General features: G+C 39.1%; 2 protein-coding genes across 2 annotated transcripts; both read right to left on the reverse strand.

Annotated features, from left to right (window-relative positions):
- Positions 1–1846: 1846 nt before the first annotated feature.
- On the reverse strand, positions 1847–15087 carry wdr95 (WD40 repeat domain 95; the record flags this gene model as incomplete). Its single annotated transcript, XM_083694600.1, has 28 exons — positions 1847–2036; positions 2160–2257; positions 2416–2600; positions 2862–2950; positions 3049–3088; positions 3211–3349; positions 3436–3494; positions 3583–3681; positions 3818–3980; positions 4116–4175; positions 5040–5085; positions 5172–5226; positions 5340–5419; positions 5529–5635; positions 5755–5857; positions 6079–6230; positions 6308–6413; positions 6567–6810; positions 7218–7287; positions 8035–8152; positions 8348–8394; positions 8507–8552; positions 8649–8741; positions 8950–9035; positions 9258–9488; positions 9778–9843; positions 12696–12960; positions 15017–15087. The coding sequence occupies 28 exons, from the start codon at positions 15085–15087 to the stop codon at positions 1847–1849; spliced, it is 3108 nt and encodes a 1035-aa protein (XP_083550726.1).
- A 466-nt stretch (positions 15088–15553) lies between these two features.
- Positions 15554–18411, reverse strand: tex26 (testis expressed 26; the record flags this gene model as incomplete). The annotated part of the gene is made up of 6 exons (XM_083694602.1): positions 15554–15687; positions 15794–15955; positions 16602–16778; positions 17707–17863; positions 18032–18194; positions 18308–18411. The coding sequence occupies 6 exons, from the start codon at positions 18409–18411 to the stop codon at positions 15554–15556; spliced, it is 897 nt and encodes a 298-aa protein (XP_083550728.1).
- Between the last annotated feature and the right edge of the window lie 4473 nt (positions 18412–22884).

Consider the following 22884-nt stretch of genomic DNA (forward strand, 5'->3'; position numbering starts at 1 on the left):
TTTTTCAGCCTAATAATGGCCTCCTTGACTTTCATTGACACCTCTTTGGTCCTCATGTTGACAGACACCAATAGCAATCTCAATCAAAGGCAAATCCAAAGCCTAGAATCAATACTACACATTGACTACAATACTACACAGCTCTCTTATGCCTGTACAAATTAAGTGATGAACACAGCTGACTTATAAGAAACTTTTGGGGTAGCCTAAAATAAGTGGACTATGCATACAAAGTGTTGTAATTTCTAATTGGTACAATTACCATCAAATAAAAGCTAAGCATCTCTACTTTAACCTCATAGCAAATATAGCAAACTTTGGAGTGTAGAGCCAAAATAAAAAATGCTTCACTATTATTATGCAGGGCACTGTGTAGTTTCAATGACCCACATAGCCCTCACTGAATTGTCAATACTAACTTTAGATCTATTCCTCTCAATTATACAACGGGATGATCATAACGCCGAGAGGCATTCAAAGCCATGTTTCATTCCTTGATAAAGTAACAGCTCTGACACATTCTACCTGTTTTCCATACATTATAGTCATATCCCTGTGCAAACAATTGAATAATTAAGTTTAACTCGCTACCTTGACAACAGTGGTTGTTTTGAGAACTATATTTCTAAGCGCAAGGCAGAAACCACCACAATCTATCACGCAATAAATACTTAAGGCATTGTTTTTTTGTCACAATTCTCTGTTTTGTTTTGCAACCATTGTATAAAAGCAATAAGGTAGCTGTGACTATATTCATGAAAATGCACAGCCTCTCATGCCTTATTGCTTAATTAAAGCCTCCTGTTAGGATGAGAACAGCGCTCATATTGATGAGCAGGACATGGAGAGGGTGAGCCAGCTGCTGTGTGAAAGATCAGATTCCTGCTGTATGTGTGTTGAAATCCTATCCAAAGTTCAGGTAAGAGGAGATCCCCTTGATCTCAGTACGATGATCCAATTGAATGATAAACTTCAAAGATTCGACATGGGTATTTCTTGCCATGTATCTGATTATGATGTCTCCTTGCTGAACAAGAGTTGGAGAATGTGTGTGGGATGGTGGTGACCAATCCCCAACCCAGGGTGGATTCTCCCATTGAGGAGAAAATAGACAAGTGTAAAGTCACAGATGTATCCATAAAGGACATGAATAGCTCACAGAATGGTGGGAAATGCAACCCACACCTGGAGTTTAATTAATTAGTTACATTTAACATTATATGTTAAAGAAGACATTTACATTTATATTAAAAGCAGTTAAGTGACTATGCATACAAGATAAAATACAAAACCATTGTCATTGAATTTATCTACACTACTTAACCACACTATAGTACTTATATATGTATTTCAGATCCTTTTTCATATCTCTTTGTTTACCTATGGTGTACTCAGCACACTTTTCTTTGTGTCTCTTTTAAGTCTATTTAGTGAAAGTTCCCCTTTCTCCATGGATAGATTTAACTCAGTAATTAAAATTGCTAGAAAATGTATGAGATTTCTCGCAAAAATACCTTGAATTAATTTGCTGATATAATTCACAAATAAACATGTTCAGCAATATTCAAGTTCCCTGATCATCTTCTATCATGTTATGATAGTTAGAAAAATATATTTGGTGTTTGGTGTTTTCATCTTTATACTCAACATGTATGACATAATTTACTCAAAGTCGTCTAGGTAGCAAATAACCTGTTGTGAAATAATATTTTCAGCTTTTCTCTCTCACTATTTTGTTACTGTTCTATACTACCTTTTTTTGACCTTTTAAGCATGTTGAGTTTATAGGGTCCAGGGCCAACAGTCGCTCCTTTTCCAATGTGGACTAGAGCTGAACCGGCAAGGCTTATTTGGATTCAGCAAGCTCCTGTTCCACGAAGCTTGATATGAATGGATCGATTCCAGCCAGGGAGAGATCAGGTCTCTCACAGGTGGTTGGGGCATCTACAATATCAAAGTACTTCAGCGTGTGATAGGCCTTAGGACCCCCATGGTTTGGTGGCTTGTTAGCATGCTTGAATATTTCATGACGGAGGCTGAAATGAAAGAGATAAACAAACTAATTTGCTACCAGAAATGTATTTCTTCACATGATGTAGTCTGAAGCTAGACTTGTATTGCATGACCCATGCATTTATTTGATAATGTGCTTCACTCACCGCTTCCCATGTTCTTCTGGGTAACAAGTGGTTTTAATCTCCTCTTCAATGTCTGTGTCACTGATGGATGGAGGACATCTAAGCTTGTGTAAGTCTGACTGCAATTACAGTACATTTCAAGAAGAGCAGTTCAGTTCAATATACAAAGTAGAGATAAACCCTGTACATTGTAGAGATAAACCCTGTACATTGTAGAGATAAACCCTGTACATTGTACAGACTCAACTTTTGGCAGCAATCAATGTTTGATACGCACCTTTGGCTCAGTTGTTGTGGTCTCAGATTGGTCAGGCTTGATGACATCCAACATGGCTGTCTCTCCATCCAGAAAAGGATGAGATGGCATGCTTAAAGGATTTATCAAGATATCATAGGGAACAGCAGGATGCTTCCAGGAGGAAGGAGTGTGGATGCTCCAATTGTCCAATTGTCCAAATGTCCCTGTGGAGAGAGAGCAGTCACCATCTGTACTTTCAATGAATAGTTACAGAAATTACTTTAGGATTTGGCAGGTGTATATACAGAAATTGAAGATGGTGTGTACCACCAATCAACCATCAATGTGTACAGTATCTCACTTCAAGGGAAATCTATCCCTAATGTGTCATACTGTACCCATCTACTGAACACAAATCCTTTGAGTTGCTATAATAATGAGGGAAAAGACATTGAAAATAACAATCTCTGTGAATTGACACCTACCTATGTACTCTCCCTGGGTACTCCACAAGCGCACAGTGCAGTCTGTGGATGATGTGAGCAGCACTTGGTCATTATCGACAATCTGCAAACTGGACAACGTGAAAAGGTTCAGGATTGAGCAAATGTGAAGTACAATTTATAGTTTATGTTTGAAAGAATATTCCTGATTAACAGTGACTGCACGTACCCTGTAATGCTGCTGGTGTGTGCACGCCAATAGTTTTCAGCTGAATAAATAAAGATATATTTTACCTTTGTGGATCAATATGCTCTGAGAAAAAAATACCAGTTTCTTCTCATCTCTAGATTTCATCTGAGTACTGCTAATCGGTGGAAAAAACAATCTTACCTCTTGGTGGCATCTGCTCTGAGCTAAGAGCATATGTCTCTATGTTGTAAACATAAATGTAGCCAACTTCGTCAACTGCATACAGTGATGTTTCATCCTTTGTTACAGCCAGTTTTGTGATCTGATGTTGGAATCTAGACTGAAGAACAAATAATTTCATGCTGTAATCTCTTGAGAAGCATGTTGAAAAAGGAATAAACTGAAATTCTCTAGGTTAAGACTTACTGCTTCAAAGTTGGCCATGAATTTCCCACCGTTGAGCACATTCCAGAAATTAATGTAACCTTTGTTTTAAGACAAAAAATACATTAGGATATGCATCTGTGAATTGCACTGTACAATTAATGACCTACATTATTTAATTGCACTGACCTTTGGTCCCTGATGACGCAAGACATGCAGCAGAGGAAAATTCAGCATGCAAAGCTCGAGTCCTGAGGAAGATGATGCATGGAACACTTGTATCCATGCCTTGTAGGGCAGAAACATTAATTAAGGAAAGTATAGTTTCAGATTTGAACACCAACTGTTTACTATCATCTTTACTATACAATCTCTAACTACTACATTTTATTCATATTCATGTTTTTAGAGGGCATAATCTCACCTTGGACATTGCTGCAGACTGGTGGTAGGGGGCTTACAAAGCGACACTGTATATGTCCAGACACCAGGTTCCACACTATGATTTCACCATCATAACTGCTGGTAGCAAGGAGACATGGTGGACACTGCGCTATACAAAGAATGTCCTCTTTGTGGCCACTCCTCTGGGGACATCAGTGAAAGAGAGTTTTGAATAATTGGAGATTGAAAGGTTGAATGACCGATGTAAACATATTTAATGACACCTGACATGAGAATTCATTCTGTAAACACTGTTTGGTTCTTTATTCTGTCATCACCAGATCGTCTTGCCATGAGGGCTGTGGCCTCTGGACATGATGAGGGTCTTCTGGTGAATCCTAACATGGAGAGAAACATTGGTCATTGCAGCTGACATTTTTGCATTTTGTGTCCATGTATGGCACAAGGCACATGACCTCTAATCCTCTACCGTCTAATCCTCATACCTACTGTACTGGTGAAATCTGTAACCATCATTGTCTAATGTGCTGCTCCTACTATCCTACCTGTATTCTAACTTTGCTGTGAACTGGTCATCTAGTACAGAAACCCTTTGTGCTACATATGGTATTACTGTCTGGTACTTGTATTGTTTAAGCACTGTGTGAAAGGGGAATGGGAGGGAAATTACAGCTCTTTGGAAGTATGCATTTGCACTTCATGATAATGTATTTAAATTTTTGTGAATGTCTCATTCAATCAAGTGCTAGTGGAATCACATTGAATCTGAGATATCACCTGTAGATATCTGACTATGTCTTACTCAAATACTAAAACTTAGAACTTCTGAAATGGATGATTCAAAATCCAAGAGTGCAGAGGTTTTACAGAAAGATGTGATCTTGAGGAAATTAGATACGTGATAACTTAGGAAACATACAGTACAAGGATTGACAAACAGGATACATAAGAGTGATGGGAACGGTAAGATTATAATGAGGTAGTAGGCCTAAGTATATTGCTCATAATCAACCACATCATAATCTCAAAGGATAATATGTTTTCAAAGATTGTCTCATATTGTTTTTGTTAACTTGTGATCTTGAGACACTGAATTTTGCATGGATACTAATGCCATGTACAGTCAGGCGTTCTGTGCTCTGATGAGGAGAATGCAGTAGAAATCCAATTGAGGAATAATTCACATATAAAATACATGGCCTATCTGTCTCACATAGCTCATTCTTCTCTTGTATACTCACTGAGTAAATGTCAATCTTCCGGTCCCAGCCAACAGACATGACATACCTTAAAAAATACATTGCACATGGTTAAGATTAATGATATTTGTTTCTAAAATCAATACCTGTCTCATACAGTACATCATTACTCACATATTTCTATGAACTTTCAGATAGGTGCAGTCACACACCTCATTGCATTCACCATCTGAAAGAAATGTAGTCACGTGATTAACTAACACCAGCCTGAAACTGGGATGTATATCAAGACATCAAGCATTTATCATTTTCAAAACAATGAGAGATGGAAAATTTTCTCACCATTTCTCAATATCTTTAGGCACTGACCGTTGTTGAAGTTCCATATCTTAAGAGACCCATCTCTCCCCCCAGTGACCAGTCTGTGTAAATCAGGAGATTATTTCTTATTTCTAATGTAGTGCACATTTAATATAAATATAAATATATAACATATACTATACTATAATCAGTAGTAACAGCCCCACAGACCTTCTTCCTTTGGGGTCAAAGGTCATGCATGTAATGGCAGAAAGTCCATGGGCCCCACCAAACTCAAAAATTTGGCTCCCTGTATCAAAATCCCAGACTTTCACGACCTAGGATCAGTTAAATAAATTGTAATGTGTGACACATAGCTAGTGTCATCATTTCAGCAGCAGCTACATGTCACTGTTTGAAATAGTTTCTCTGTAGGAATTATGGTGGTTTGACTCACGGATCCTTCAGTGCAGCTGACCACCTGACGAAACTCCTCACTATAGCCACAGCACAACACTGGCTCCTTGTGTGATACAATCAGATGTCCCTTGGGCTGTGGCCTGCAATTGAACGGGAAAATGTGAAAGAGTGGAAGAAGAGGGAAACTAAATAACAGTACATCTACAATACCTGAATTACATAAATAGAGCCCTTAAACCCTGGTTGTTTTATTAAACATGTTGCACTTTAATGATCCAAATTTTCCTCAGAGACATGCTCTGGATGATCTGGTGTATAAACTACAGAGGAATGGCTAAGGAAGTGTAATAAAGTAACCAACCTTGCCTTGAGAGATAGCAATGCAATCGAGTCTGCTGCAATGTATACTGCTTTCATGGCAGGAGAGTACAGGCATGCAGACATGTCCCCACAAATCAGGCTTGCTTTGGGGTGTGCAGTGAACAGGCAGCACTGGTCTTGAATATCCCAGATCTGAATCAAAAGTTAGTCACTGTTATCATCATTGGAAATAAGTTCACAGTTTGGCAGAGAATTAAAGGATGTCCTACTTTAGCACTGTTGTCCATGGAGATGGAGAAGATGCGATTGTCCTCTGAAGAGATGCAGAGGTAGAAGATTGGGGCGGAGTGGCCCTTTAGAATGCCTGTGGGTTTCCTGTAAAAGGCCAACAGGACCACCATGGGAGAGGGATTATCACAGGTAACAGACCTAATAATCCAAATTTAACATGAACCTGTCCAAAATACTCTTGTTTTCTGTCACAGGTGAGAAAGGATTCAGCAGCATTCAGAATATGTAAATCCTCACCCAGGAACATAAGGGTTCCACATGCGTATAAGCCTGTCCATCCCTCCTGTGACCAGGAGGTTGTGTTTCTTGCACAAGTCAAAGGTCTTCACTCCTTTGTAGATGGGGAAGACTGTCTGGTCACATGACGCCCTTGGTTGAGGGATTCCAAAACCTGGTGGGACCTTCTTGGCCTTCCCCTCGCGACAGACCTCTCTGATCTCCCTCATCTGCTTCTCAATGTTAGTTGATGGGAGCATGCAGCCTTAAATAGAACATTCATAAGGGATTAATTCAATGATATCAGTGACCTAAACAAAGCATTCAGCACTGTAAAAACATGAGACACAAACATACACACACATGCATGCACGCACACAGAGAAACATGAGCACACACACAGATATACAAACAAACACAACAGATTGGTAGACTTCTGATGAGTCATCACCCTCCCCCTAGAGCTCCCCTCCTGTTATTCAAATCAACATACATTTTATTACAGACTTTTGACAGATACCTTTACACACACTTAAATGCTGGATGAATTGTTGTTTCAATCTGTACTATTTACCAAGAGAGGATTCAGGGATGCATACTGTTTCAGGTTATAATGAGAAAGAAATCTAGATAATTATTGCTTGGTGAAAATATGGACATGGCAAAGATTACCTATGACAAGAGCGGAGGCTTCATGATTTGAGGTGGAAACAATGGCGCAGATATTATGGAAATATTTCACCTAAAATTCAAAAGAAATTCAAGCTATTGCTTGAGAAAATCATGATAGAAAATACAGAATTCAAGTTTCATTGTTAAAGCGTGTGAAAATAATAAAGCAACAGTACATGTGAGATTTTAGAGGGTATTTCTGTCAAATGATACACAATCTTGTTCAATCCACATAGCATGTCTACTTGGGGCCCCTCCTCAGTACAACACAGGTTAATTATTGTAAATATTATTAATCTGGTAACACGTTAACTCTTCAATGTTACAAGCATGTACAGTATGACTGCATTATAATGTCTTATATCATCTCATAATGATACTGTCAGGAATGCTCCTGAGCCTGCTGCTTCCACCACTGATCAGCAGAGGCTGTCATAGACTCTTTTAGTTATTTCTGATTGCTTTCATTTAGTTAATTGGCCACACCTGTGCCTCTTTAGTTACCGGCTATTTAAGCCGTGCCTGTCTGTTACTCTGTGCTCTGTCTTGAGTTTTCACTCACTGTATGTGTTCGTGTTCCCTGTTAGTATCCAGTATGGATTTACGTTTGATTTTTGCAACATTGAGTCCATACTGCTTTCTGCGCTTGGGTCTGCCTAATACCACATTACAGATACTATGAAGACAATATAATGCCTACAACAAGTTATAATGCGTTATATGGGTGTGCCTCATAGAAAGTGTTATTGTTCCTTTTTATCAGATAAGACATTTATTTAATAGAAAAACAGAAATCACAGTGAGCGCTAATTGTCACCTTTGTTATCCAGTCTTGATGGACCTTCCATCGAATGTAAGTCACATTTGGAGAAAGAACTGCATTGTCTATTCCTATGTTGGGCACATTTTCAACCTTTGGTAACTTCTTCCACATTCTGTGGAAGAAGAATGTGCAAAGCAATTGTGTTTGATATTGCACTTTTGGAGCCACCAATGACAAACATTGGTAAGCCATTTATTGTTATGGAAACAGCAAGCAGACATTTGAAGTTATATTTCCTCCTGAATAACATAGGCATTTCATTGGTACATTATTATGAGGCATTCTGATTTGAAAAAAATGAGTTTACCTTAGTGTCTCCCCCACCGACCTAATTAATATGATGTTCACACAGCCCTAGAATACAAAAAGAGAAAAATAACCCCTGATAATGAATCAGGCAAGTGGCATTTAATGAACTTTTCTTGTCTGGTAATTGGATCTGTTGTCAAGAAGAGAGAAGAGTGACCTGGGCATCTCCATATAAAATGGAACATTCATCAGGGCCAGTGTAGCTATGGACAAAGAAAACAAGAATACCATCACGTCTTAGATCTGTTTGACCATTTGTAATATGTTGTTATGGCTAACATAATATGATAAAGGCTCACCAGTAGTCTAATTTCAGAGGCACAGTCTCCAGTGCGCTAATCTGGCAGTAGGGTTCCAGAGACGAGAGCTCATAGAGTTGGATCTCTCTGTCCCTGCAAGACAGGAGAGGGAGGCATTGATGTTTACCTTGAACTGACCTGCTACTCTATAGTGTGAGAGCTGATGAGTCAGTTCAGGGAATGCTGTTGTGGATTATTAATGTATTCTACAAGCCAATAAAAAAACAATCCTTGGTTAATATAATGTTCCAGGTTCTCAATTAGGTCTATTTTAAATTGACATTACACAATGAGTTTTTACCCCGTTCCGATGATCAGTTTGTTGTACTGCAGCATTGTGATAAAATCAGTGGCCCACTTAGGTTTCCTATTCACAGGTCTTTCATGCTGCATGAAAATAGCACATTTCAAGATAAGAAACACATTAACCAATTATTCACACTCTTTCATGATAAGTGAGATCTTGCATACAACATCAAAAGGGCAGCACCACACCCACAAACACTTTTGAAGCACTCACTTCTAGCACATTGCTAATGTCATAGGACATCAAACAATGTAGAGATGCAGGCACACAGAATGTATGTACATAAAAATGTGAAAACATACAAACACGCTTTTGCTCTTCTTAAGTTGGAGCTTGGGGCTCCAGTAGGAGACAGCCCCATCCTCTCTGACGGTTACAATGGTGCCGTCGGGGGTGATATGGACCCTAAGAATGGGCTCTCCATGACACAAGGCCTTGACAGTAGCCGGTAGAGTGAAGGCTACTTGCTTACTGCGTGTCACAGACTCCTCCTTCTCTGTGTATTCCAGCTGCATGTATGTGCAGAACTCATCCTGCAAGAAGTGGGGCAATTTCAAGTCAATGTAATACCTCTTTACAGTTGTGGCATGTACTTCAACAGTCCATTGAGAATAAGTAAAATTACAGACACTGTAAACATGAAACAAAACCTCAAAGATTCAAATGTCAATCTAATGTTAATAGTTGTGCTTATCATTTAGAGATGAATTTGTTCTTATATAGCAATGAGGCTCAATGACCACTGCTTTGGCTCAGCCAATCACTGCTCCATTGTGAAGGAAAGGAATCTTTCTTGAGAGAAACAATTGAATATCATCTCACCCATGCAATTCTCCCCTGGCCTGAATAATCGATCTTCATGAATAGCTCTTGAATTTGTGCATCATTCTGTGACATTTAAAGAACAAAGGAACATTGGGAGAAAGTATAGCCTCACAAAGTTGTTTATCAATGTCATTATTAACAAAATGTAAAACAGAACACAATGAATGCTTAATTTGTCAAAATATGAAAGAGAGAGAGAGAAATAGATAGAGATAGAGAGAGAGAGTAAGTGAGAGAGAGAGAGAGAGAGAGAGAAAGAGAGAGAAAGAGAGAGATAAGAAGCAGTAAAATTATAAGCAAATAGTCGTTCTCACTATATTGTGTAATCCCAAACATGTTTTCACTATCTGTCCAAAATCTATAACATCGAGTGATCTCATGCCACCCATCTCAAATTCCTGCAGAGGGGAAGACAGTATGAGGTGTATTTAATATCCACAAAGGAATACAAGCATTACTTGCTCATTTGAACTTAAATGTAAACATTCTACAAGCATCTAGGAACTTACTTCAAAGGCCAGTTTAAGCTTTGTCAGGTTTTCAAGGGATACTCTCTGCTCAATCTGTTTGAAAACAATATACAACTCACTGTGAAGCAAAATCACTACCACTTAGGAATGAACAGAAAGTATAGATCAAAGCAGAAGTTTACATTTTAGGCAGAATGTTTACATTTTAGTGCAATCTAACATGGACAGGTGGAAAAGCAACATATGCAAATATTGCTCCTTCACTTTGCACAGCCCATGCAAGACACTATCACCGGCTGTATCACCGCCTGGTGCGGCAGCTTCACCGGCCTCGACCGTAAAAGCCAAAAAGATCATCGAGGACCACAGCCACCCCAGCCATGGCTTGTCCTCTCTGTTACCATCTGGCAAAGGGTACCGGAGTATCCAGATCCAGACCAACAGGTTCTGGAAAAGCTTCTATTATTTTATTGGTTATTTTATTGATACTCTATTCTCATTTTCTGTTAAAACAACACAACATAATCGTGACCAGATTATCACAGAGTTTACCATTAATGTCTAATGTTCACATGCATAGTTAGCAACATGTAGACTTGAGTCATCACATCAGGTATTTGACCATGTGTAAACTCCTCAAGATTTCTTGTAACTTATAAGCATGGTCATAGCATATTGGGTATTCATAATGGAATCTAGGATCCAATATGATCGATTGTCTGTCACACAGGGATGAGCAAAGCATTATCAATCATTATTAATCATGAAATATCTTTTGGAGTCAGATATAACGTAATGTTAACTTGTGTTAGTCATGTGACTACTTGTGTTGAGTTCGTTCGATCATGTCCATAACTGTTAGTAAGTAATCATTGGGAATAAATGTATGTCTTATGTTTGACCTGTCATCTATTCTTCAGTGTTTTATTTTCATATTCTATATTACCAGCCAGTTAACAAATTCTGATTAAAAACACAAGGTGAGAGGACACCATTTCATTAACAAAACACATCAATAGGTACCACCTTTGAGGAGTAATGGCAATCTGTAATACAGCCATCGCGGAGGATAAGACCCCCATGTTAGAGTCCCTCAAAAGCAAGCACAAGAAGATGACATGCCATGCTCTCTGTATTAATGGCCTCTATCGGATTTGACATGGTTTCCTAGCAACAGGCTCTTCATCCATGGAGACTCTTTGATCTATCATTCATAACTAACTGGGATAAACACCCAACTCCTCAAGGATGCAGGCATGGAGACAACTCCCCCTCAGAATCCCCTGGATATAGAGCTAATTGCTTAATCGGTCAGTGTCATGTATAGTATTAAAAGATGGTGACGACAAACAGTTGAGTTTAGAGGCGACCATTTTAGTTGAACTAAAGGTATGAGTCAGTTATTAGATATTTGAATTTGAACAGATTAATTATTAGTCTAATGGTTTCAGATAACTAAACAGTATGAACAATAATTGATGGGGTGTATTTTAAATACGATTGACAAAGCTATTAAGGAAATGTGCCACAGGAGGTTGCGCCCAGGCCACTCTTTACATGAGATGAAGCAGTGTTAACCCTGACTACTCTCTAAAAATCAGTTTATTCACTCCATCAATATTTCAGCCTGTGAGATAATGGCCATGGAACATGAGGGCAGTTATTGAGGGTATTAGTTGTTCTTTAGCTCACCCACTAATTACATTATAAAAGCCATAGGTGGTGATAGACTGACAACTCTGTCACTGAAACCCTTGAACTTGACAGCCTGAGGTTTACTACAGCATTCTTGCTCTACAGCAAGTCTGTGGTTCTAAATATGTTTCCTATTTTCTATACAAGTTTACTATAGTAAGGGCAATTCCATCATTCGGGTCAGATTGAGGTAGATTGTATCTAAGGTACATTGTATCTATGGAAATTCTTTTAAGAAGATGGCATAGTAATTGTGTTTGTTTTAGTGTGTCCTGAAACTAGCCATCATTGGTCTTGATTGATGGCCGCTAATTTGCTGTTGACCCAACGCTCTGTCAGGTAATGAGTAAATTGTTTCAAAATGTAATTTATGACAAAACCTTAAATACGCAATCTGTATTGTGTGTCTATTTCAATTGTACCCTTTGTCAGTCCATGGGGAAGGGCAGAGGGATTGATAGGGGTGAATGCAACAAAACAGTAGGTTAAAAGCTGATACTCTACTGACACCATGAGGTCAACATCATTATTGCGATATTGAATAATTGAATAATAAAACATCTATATCATCTATATCTGGATAAAAATATCCATACTTTCCACATATGTTCATGCGACTGTGTATCTGAAATCATTTAGCAACCATATCTCTACCCTCTATCTATAACTATCTCCTGAAAAAAGATTACAGGTAAACCTTGCTAGACCCTGGCAACTGATGCATGGCATTTATACATTGTAAAGGTATACCTTGAGTTTGCAGAGACTGTGAGCTGGATCAGCATTGTAGCACACATGTGCCCGTAGTTTAACCTCATCTCCAAGGGTAACAGAGTGTCGTCGGTTCTCCTGTTTCAGTAGCTCTCGCGCCAACCATTCAGGCAGCTGTCGACTGTCCTCTGAGTTGCTCACCTGAAAGGGCACCCTGACATAAGGGGACACTTTCTCTCCCCGCTTCTCCGACCCTGAGGTCTTAACCATTCGTTCTCCAACACTCTCCAGTTCAGTTAGGATGCTGAGGAAGAATTCAACAATCTTGATTTAGTGACTTTTCAGTATTATGTCCACAATAATGGCTTATCATATATTTGTATCTCAATTTGCAGCTACAGTGCACTCCATAAGTATTGGGAAAAGGAAGCAGTTTTACTTCTTTTGGCATTATACTCTAAAAGTTTGATTTTAAATCATCCTAATTTAAAATACTGTGAGGTAAAAATAGAGATTGTCAGCTTTAATTCAATGTTGTTTTCATTCAGATTGGTTTCACCATTTAGAAATTACAACATTTTTTAAATATACTTGGGGCGTTCAGTGGCGTAGCACACTAAGGCGCATACCATGTCATCGCAAGGTCCCAGGTTCGATTCCGGCCATCGACATATCCTGCATGTCATCCCTCCTCTCTCTCACCCTTCCTTCCTGTAAATCTCTACTATCTCTCTTCCAATAAAGCAGAAATTACCTAAAACATATATTTAAAAAAAAAAACATACTCCCCCTATTTCAGGGCACCAAAAGTGTTGGGAAAAATCATAGAATGTCCAAATGAAGCACTCATATTTAGTATTTGGTCAAAAATCATTTGCATGCTATAACTGCCTGAAGTGTGCGGACCATTGACCCCACCAGACACTGGGTATCTTCTGTGGTGATGCTCTGCCAGGTGAAGCACCATCCAATGAATTTGGAGGCTTTTGATTGTACTCAAGCAGACAAGATGTTTCTGTACACCTCAGAATAAATTCTGCTGCTGCTGTAAGCAGTTACATCACCAAGTAAGACAATTTAGCCAGTTCTAGTGGCAGCTATACATGCCAAAACAATAACACCCCCTCCATCATGTTTCACTTCCTTTTTTCTCCAAACTTTCCTCTTGCAATCACTCCAGTACAGTACTAATACATGCTAATATTTGTCTTTCATTTTCTGTCCACATTACCTTTCAGACCTCTGCAGGCTTTTAGGTACTTTTTAGCAAACTGTAATGTGACCATCCCTTTTGAGGATAACTAGTGGTTTGCACTTTGCAGTGAAGCCTCTGTAGTTCGGCTGGTGATGTATTCGGCAGATGGTAGCCGCATTCACATTCACGCCTACCTACTGGAGAGTGTTCCTGATCTGTGGGACAGTTGTTTTGGGTTTTTCTTAATCATAGTTAGCATTCTTCAGTTGAAGTCTTCCTTGGCCTACCAGACCGTTTGCGATTGCTGAGCTCACCAGTTTTTAAATTTATTTTGGATGATGATAATGATAATGGCATCCTTGTCTTGTAGTGAAACTCTTTGGTCTTCATGTTGACGACACCAATAGCAAACTCGAAAAGCAAACCAAAGGCTAGAATCAATACTAGACATTGACAGCTCTCATGTACCTGTACAAATGATGTGACGGAACACACCTGACTAACCAGAAACACCTGTCAAGCCTTTCTTAATACTTTTGGTACCCTGAAATGGGGGGCTTATGTATAAAAGAGTTTTTCTTATGGCACTGTATATCCTAAATGGGTCAATCTCAGCAACCCAGCATGCAAATCAACCACACTGTAGGCTTGCAGTGGTCAGACAATGTCATTGCATACATAGCTATTAACAGGAGTTTATGTAGCAGGACTTCTATGTGAGATTATAAACTTTGCTGGACACTGCTGAGCCAATGTTACAACAAACTCTGCATGTTGCAGCAATTATTTTTTGTTTACCCAAATAGTAGATAGGATGGGGGCAAATATAAAAGCAATGAAATCTAATAAAGTCTGGAAAATGCATTTATTTAAGCTCCAATTAATTAGGCTTCCAGTGTTACATGGTAAATATTCTGTGCTGCCACCAAGGGCAACTCCACAGTCCCTTGACAACAGTAAACAATCTCTGAACAACAGGCTTTTCCTTCTGTGGAGAGGAAAAAATGGCAGAGCAACAATGAAATTCCTTAACCCAGATCCCAGCTCCATTCTGAGTTTAAAGCTCACAGTACAAAAGCAGAGCAAATTAAGATAATTAATTAAAAACCCTGCTGAAAACAACTCTGATCTGATCACTGACAAGCAACAGAGCAGCATAAAATACCTGGGTACATTCTGGGTCTCTAATTTGCCAGCAGCAGAGGATGGACGCACTTTCTTCTCCAACAACGGCATCCCAGTCTTTATCCCTTAAGGTCCAGGATTGTGTTGCAGTGAAATGCAGGTTTAGTGCAGCAAGCTTGCCCCTCTAGCAGCCCAGCCCATAGACGCTATTCACCCAGGTATCACATTACCTGACACTAGCATTACACCTAGACAACATGGGTGGGTGGTAACCTAGAGACTCACTACAACAGTTGAAATGAACAACTAGACATAATAGAAAATGCTATACCTACACTAGACAGATTCATTTTTTTTTACTTCAAACTTTAACTTGTGAACAACAGAGGAACAAATTGTTTATTTTTAATGAATCATCAATAGCCATATTTCATCAAATTGCTTTATTTTCAGAAATGTCAAAGCAGTTACAACAACACTGCAAATAACACACAGCTTAAAACACTCATACACACAGTTCTACAGAGATCCTTTTTTGACTGGACTGAGCCTCTGGTTTACATGCGTCAAGCAATATTCACAGGGGCCCTGGCCAACCAGACATCCACTCTGGCTTGGGTAAAACATGAGGGAAAACAGGTATATTCTTCATTTTCTTCACCTGGCTCGAGGAGGTTGCTCTGTGCAAAAATGTTTGCACAACCTCCTTATCTGTAAACAAAACAATATTTCAGTTGACATACAGTCAGAGGTGAAGACTAGTGACTTGTCACTATAAATATACTGTAGGGTTAGATCATTGCAATTCATAGCTCACCTTTTTCAGGTAAATGTCTACAGAATTGCTGGAGCTTTTGGGGTTGTAGAGACTGAAGTACAGCAGAGACATCTGTGGTTTTCCCTCCAAAGTGCCTATCATAGGTGGTCAACTGTGACCTGTTCTCTTGATTACGGATGTGATCATGAACAACAGTTGGAACTGGAAGATAAAACAGAGACATTCACAGAGATCCCTGGTATGGTCTGTTATCAGTCATGGTTTATGCATCCCAAGTTTACATGCACATCAATACCCTGATTTTACCCCGGTTACTGGTTAGGACATGGTTACAGTATTCTGGTTAGGACATGGCCCATATAAACACCTTACTCTGATTGGAGTAACCAGAATAAGCCCATATTCCGGTAATGAGAGTATGTGGGGTATGACTCTAATAACCTGAATACAGAGGCACACCTTACCTCGGTTAATTGTCATATTGGAAAATTAGCTTCCATTTGCCCATGCTCAGTTTTACAATCAATTCTGGGACATGCAATTTATACGCTGTGGGCAGAGAAGACTGGTGTGTGTAGTTGATGGCGAGTTCACAACACGCTCTAGCCTGGCTAAATATTATTGTGTGTAAAAAGTTGCTCTTCTGCAATAATGCAAATAGGTTGCATAATATTTTGGGCAAAATCTTATGCATGGAGGGGCGTAGCCAATTAGATCATGTATAGGCTACAGGAATATTGGCTGACGTGGTATGTTAGGCTCATGGAAACAGCAAAACCAGGCTCTTAACCAGGATAAGGGCCAGTATTCTGGTTATGATGTGTATGTACGGGGAAATTAACCTTACCTATACCTCTGGGGGCCACACCATGTAGCCTGTTGCACCCATAGCGAGACATATTGCCCTGAAATTCAGATTTCTGCCTCGGCTGGCGGTAATTGTGCCTCATCTCTGTGAGATTGCAGTGAGGGACCTGTTGTTTCTGGCTCAGAGGTGCAAGGATTGGATGTTTCATCTGAAACCCTGTAGGGCAGCTCACATCAAAGTAGACAAAAATATCTGTTTGAGAGGATGTCTTAGTTGTAAACCACAGGTTGGACTGTCTAATATTACTGTAGTTGTTGTCCCCCACGAAGTATTGGGGAGGCGACTATGGATCTGTCTTTGTCTGTTCGTATGTCACACGCTTCTGTCCGTTTATATGTCGCAACCTTTATCACTGACCCCACTGGGACACTTGGGGGAATGATGTGTCTTGCCATAGAGATGTGGCATTTACAAAAATACACTGATTGGCCCAATTTTGACAAAACTTGGGGAATGATGCGTCTTGCCATAGTGAGTGTTTGGGAATTTCGAGGTGATGCCAATTCAAATGTTATCATTAAAAGCGTCATAATCGGCTGCAAAGACTAGAGCACACCTCAGACCACACTTGACTGAATGTGTAATGCTTATTTGATTCATTATCAGTCTTCCTTCTTGCAGCTTTGCATAGACTACATTTGAAGGCAGTCTTTGAATTTGAGGTAGGCTAAAAAGTTACCGGATCTTGTAGTATTTATTAGATTCATTTTCTAGGATTTGACAGTATTATTTGAAAACAGTCAATTGACCAACAGGTGCGGTCTGACGAGGGCCGTCACAAGATGAATCGCCGTCACTTTGAAACTCCTAACAACAGATCTCTATGGCAAGATGCATAATTCATACAAGTTTTGTCAAAATTGTCCTGGAGATGTAGCATGTGACATACAAATGGACTGAGACCAATCCATAGTCCCCTCCCTGGTTTCATCATGGGGGACAATTAGAATTTAATTCAATTACACTAAAAGAAATTCAACCCATTTACAAAAAATTAAAGCCTAAAACACCTTCCACTTTTCAAAGCAAATAATGTTGATACCATTTAGAAATAGAAATCACATGGAGGGGAATGTCTCTCAACCTTGAGGTATGCCTAGGAAGTCTGTCCTGTAGGTAGAGCGGTACTGTGCAGTCAAGGCATTCCGGATCTCCTCCTCAGATGGGGGACTCTTCCAAGGGGATCTGCCATCAGCAGGGCTTTGTTTCAAACCCTTGGGCAGCCTCCACACCATGAAAGACTTGGGAGGCAACAGATCAGGTACAGGTTAGGCCTACTTTATGCTGATTGAGCTAGGCTATACAATATTCAATGTTTTGGAAAGCACCCTGTTTGTAAAAAGGTGCCTCCCTGGAAAGAGAGAGCTGAAAATGTTTATAATATTTCAGCAATTATAGTATAGGCCTACTTGGCTTGGATGTGGGTTATTTCTCCTGTTTCCTGAGGCTGATCCAGTGCGAATGCTGTCAGGTTTAGAGGCTGGCTTCCAGCAAAAATCTTCATTGTATACGGTTGAGCCCACAGGACCAGCTAAAGCATAGAAGTTTCTATAGGCTTTCGACGTTGTTGGACTTAATAGGATTACACAAAAACATACAATGAAACATGGATACTAATCAACGCATAGTACAATTAAAATTCCGGTCACTGAATCGTTTCAATTTTGCCTTATCAAAAATCATACCGTAAAACTGCTGTTGATGAGTTGGGTCGGTAAATAAAATCCCTTCTCTGGGAAGTTTCATAAGGGTCCCACCACTGCTTCTCATCTTCAGAATGAAATGCCATGTTAATAGGCTAGATCCACTCGTAATGTAACTGATCATAAAGATACAAACGTGCTAACTCGAACTGCCTGCACATTATAGCCTATACATCATAGTCTACCTCATGGAGGGGTAGGCCTACTTACCCACGGCTGGCATGGCTGTTTTAGCTCGCTGTACTGAGTTTTCAAAAATCCGAATGATGCTTTGATTATTGAGCTCCTCGTCTGGGGACAATTTGGTTGCCTAATGTATACATTTCCTCTTCTCCGATTCTATCTTGGAATTGTGGAATGTTGGTCATCAATTGTTATGTCGTTGGTCCCGTGTTGCTGAGATCTAGTGGAAGTAATTTAAAAAAACAGTCGTCCTGAATTATTCAGCCCAAACAATAATTATGACGTAAGACATTATGATACATCATTTGCTGCTGTGCTGCAGAATTCTCAGTGAGTTTCTATTGTTACCAAACTGGAAAAAGGATTACCCTCCGTCGTTTGCTCGGGTTGATTATGACACTGTTGTTATAGGAGACGCACAACAATTGTAGCTGATCGGCAACTTAACGATTGAATGACTTTGCAGGGGGTTTTATGCATGAAAGATTCAGCATCTCGTTTGTTTGTTGCAGCGTTTAGAGCTGCATTTTTGTCTGTATGTACAAGAGGATAACTGCAAAACTAAATACGCCCACGTTAAACTTGTTTAAGCATTTATAAATTGTAAATATGGATAAAGGAACCACAAATTATATTTAATTTAACTCTGGAAATAAACATGTAATCCTCTCAATGTATTATTTGAGTTTTTAAGGGTCTGTAATTCTGCTGGTCTGTAAGACTGCTAGACTGCAGAGGGCACATATAATGGACTGTATACACACATATAATGGACTGTATACACACATATAATGGACTGTATACACACATGTTTCCCATCTACTCAGCAACACTTTTAGAATATGAATCAAGTGAGTCCTTACCGCTTATTGTCGTTCGGAGAACACATATTTCGTTTGAGTGACGAGACAGCGTGGATGCATGTTGTTATGCCTGGCTATGTTGTGTTTATAATTAGTATGGCCCAGGTATCAGGGATCTATGAAGTGTTACCCTACTTTAATAAATATAACGTTGATATTGAAAATGGGAATGCAGTAGACCAATGTTCATCAGTTTATTTGTGTCTGGACATATTTGCTCGTTGGCAATTGCCACACCAGTGCACTACGGAAGGAACTCTAGAACCAGAGAACAAACCATCAAGGTTTCTATTGCTTAGTTCATAATGATCACTATCTACTCCTCCTACAGTCTAAACACCGCAACTATGGCTCCTAACCTGAATGAAATGACAATTAATACTTGTGGGCTGAATAAATCACAACTGAAACGAAAGAGTGTCTTAGTTATGGAGATAGATTACTGCCAATATTATCGTAAGAAATACAGTACAATTCATAAATATGATCCGTAAACAAAAACACAAAGCACAAATAGAATTCACTATCCACAAAAAAACACCTCTTGATTTGTATTTGTAAAAATGAATAAATGCAAAATGATTTGTGAGTAAATGCTCTAAAATGTGTAAACAAACATGATGTGTGAATACAAACAAAAGCAGTGACAAACATATTTTCAAAGTTATATATAAAAAGAAAACATTGTGTTGAGTTAGACCTGTTGAATCTGCATTTGCAGATCACATGCCTGTGGATCTGTTTACAGAATTTTGGCACAAACATTCCGCTTGTACATGGAAAACTGATCCACAAATGTATGGCTTTAGCGGAGTTAGCTATTTCCACTGCAATCAGAAATCTTTGCGGAATTGTTTTTCCAGCCAATCCCGTAACACTGTTTGATGACATCATGCCTTGTTTTGTTGTTAGCCTTTCTGGTGTGTTCCATAAACTATGTAAGCCATTTGTCAGTTTATGAAGATGATTGGTTTCACTGAGTCTACACACGTAGAAAAGTTAGGCTGTGCTGATTTCCCAACAGTAGATGAGTTTCAACTTTATTTAGTTCTGAGGGTTTATTCTTTCAATGCGAATGGATGTTTTTATGAAGCCTTCCAGCTGGAAAGCAACTACAGGTAAAGTTAGGTAGCTACTCTTATTAAAATTAAATGCATAGCTAGTTCGCATGGCATGTGCTACAAAAATAATTCAAGATAAATTGACTATTATATACTGCATGTTAAATATTCTCTAGGAAATTATGCTGAAACTAGGTAACGCTAAAGTTTCATGATGGTTCTTTGCATTTGACTTGTAGCCATCCCGGGCGTATCCCAAGTCCTACTTGTCTACTATAGGGTGACATCAGGGTAGGAATCTCGCAGGGCACTGCTACAGTGAAATATAAAAGTTAGGACAGGAAAAGGCCAGGAAGGATTCTAACGTGTGACATATGCTTATCTTTTTACGAGGCTACAAGGCTAAATAAGCAGGGAGGACGGGACGTGGAATGGACGTGTGTGTTTGTGTGTAACCAGCTGTTATGTTTTTGTTTTCACTGGAGCTACCCATCTCTTCCATAGCAGTTCTACATCTCTGCAGGTTATACATTTATTCATGCTGCTGCTGCCCTTCACCCCTAGTCTTCTGTGTTGCCTTGCATTTGTGACTGCACAGATTGATTTGTGTTTCCACCTATACGCCATGTACTCTACGACACAATGCATACATGATGTTGCCTGACACAATGTTAGATAACTATGTTTAAACTTTGGAACCATATGGATAACTTAGATGTATGATGTAAGGACATAAAGTGGGAGAAATGGTATGAACAATGTTCAACATAAGACTGTTTATCTGACATAACACTCAATATAAACATTGCTTTGCTGATTTATATATCATAAGTAATTGGACATTTAGGGTTAGGGACATTTACGGTCACAATGACAATGGCCACAGGCGTCTTCACATTTCTGAGAGTGTAGTAATTCATAAAATTGTTTACAACACTGTTAAGAAACATGCTATTTGGTCATTTTAGAGCTCTCCTGGCTGTACCTCTGGAGTGATTGAAGCAAGACCACTTTTTTTCCAAATTGATAAACATTTTCATGCTGATCATGACCAGTTGTGGTCCAAGTCTCCACCGGTCACATCAAGCCTTCCTGTTTGCTGTCACAAAACGCTATAAAAGAACCACTGCACGTTAAAATGCTGCATATCGAACTTATTATTATGACAAAACAGAGTAGATGGGTAATGTCATGCTGCTACACTTGTTATTATTATTAAGTCAATGTAGGCTGTAGTAACATGTACAGTAACAAATAATCAAACAGAAAACCGACAGTATAACAGGTCCCCCCCCCCCCCCCCCCCCCTCCTCCTGGGAGAGGAACCCTCTGTCCAAACTGTCTTTCACTGAAACGATTTATAGTAATTATACTTATAGTAATGATGTAATGATGAGAAGAACAATGTATTTGTGATGAGTGCACTGGCAAAATAATAAAATAACCCCCCAATGAGGTGAGCACCGCAAAAAAGTTGTTGTTGTACTATGTATTTATAAATACATTGTGACTGCCTATGGCCCCTGGTCCAATTACTTTATCTTATGATGACTGATGGATAGATGATTCACTTACTTAAATAAATGTATTTGTTGTTAGTCACTTTGGATAAAGGCGTCTGCCAAATGCAATAAAAGTAAATGTAAATAAATTGTTTGAGTGATTGTAGGTAAGCCATAAACCAGTGTTTCATAGTAAACATTATTTATAAACGTATTGCTCGAACCATACTTATGAATGCATAATGAAAAAACTACAAAGACATTGTATGACATTTTATTGATAATTCATTCAGACAATTACAAAACTGTACCTCTAAATTCTCTGGTTCCACAATGGGATTACGAACTCGACCCATTTCCCTCAACTGGTTTGGCATCAGATTCTGCTCTGTTCTCATTGGATGGTTGTCCCATCCCTCACGGAACACGTCAAGATTGGCCTGCAGACGGGGCAGGAACACATAATTGCAGTAGAATATTTGAGTACTGCTGGCCCTGCTCCTCACATTGGTCACCACCATCCATACATCTCGCCAGAGTCTTTCAATCCTTAGGTTACATTTTTCAATAATAAATAAATTCACATAATATAGGACTTTGGACATAGTTCTAAAACAACAGATTTCATGACATATGTACATTACATTAATGTACAGACACAAACATTCTTGTACATTACAACTTACCTTTTATTATGCAAACTTTTGCCTGCAATAAAACTCCCATTCTCGGGCCCACACACTGACATCATCAAACGGGCCACTGCTACATTTTCCATGTCCACCTGCTCGTACTCTAGAAAAAAGGAAAAAGATGTCCTCATGATTACCTGTACCCTGTCTACAGTGAAAGACATTAGTTTTTGCTTTCCTATACATTTCTTCTTAAAGCCACAGGAAAAAAGGGCCACTTTCAGCTCTACCAAAAAAACACATACTGTAAAATCATAC

The sequence above is a fragment of the Argentina silus genome, assembly GCF_951799395.1.
Source record: "Argentina silus genome assembly, chromosome: X".
Lineage (NCBI taxonomy): Eukaryota > Metazoa > Chordata > Actinopteri > Argentiniformes > Argentinidae > Argentina > Argentina silus.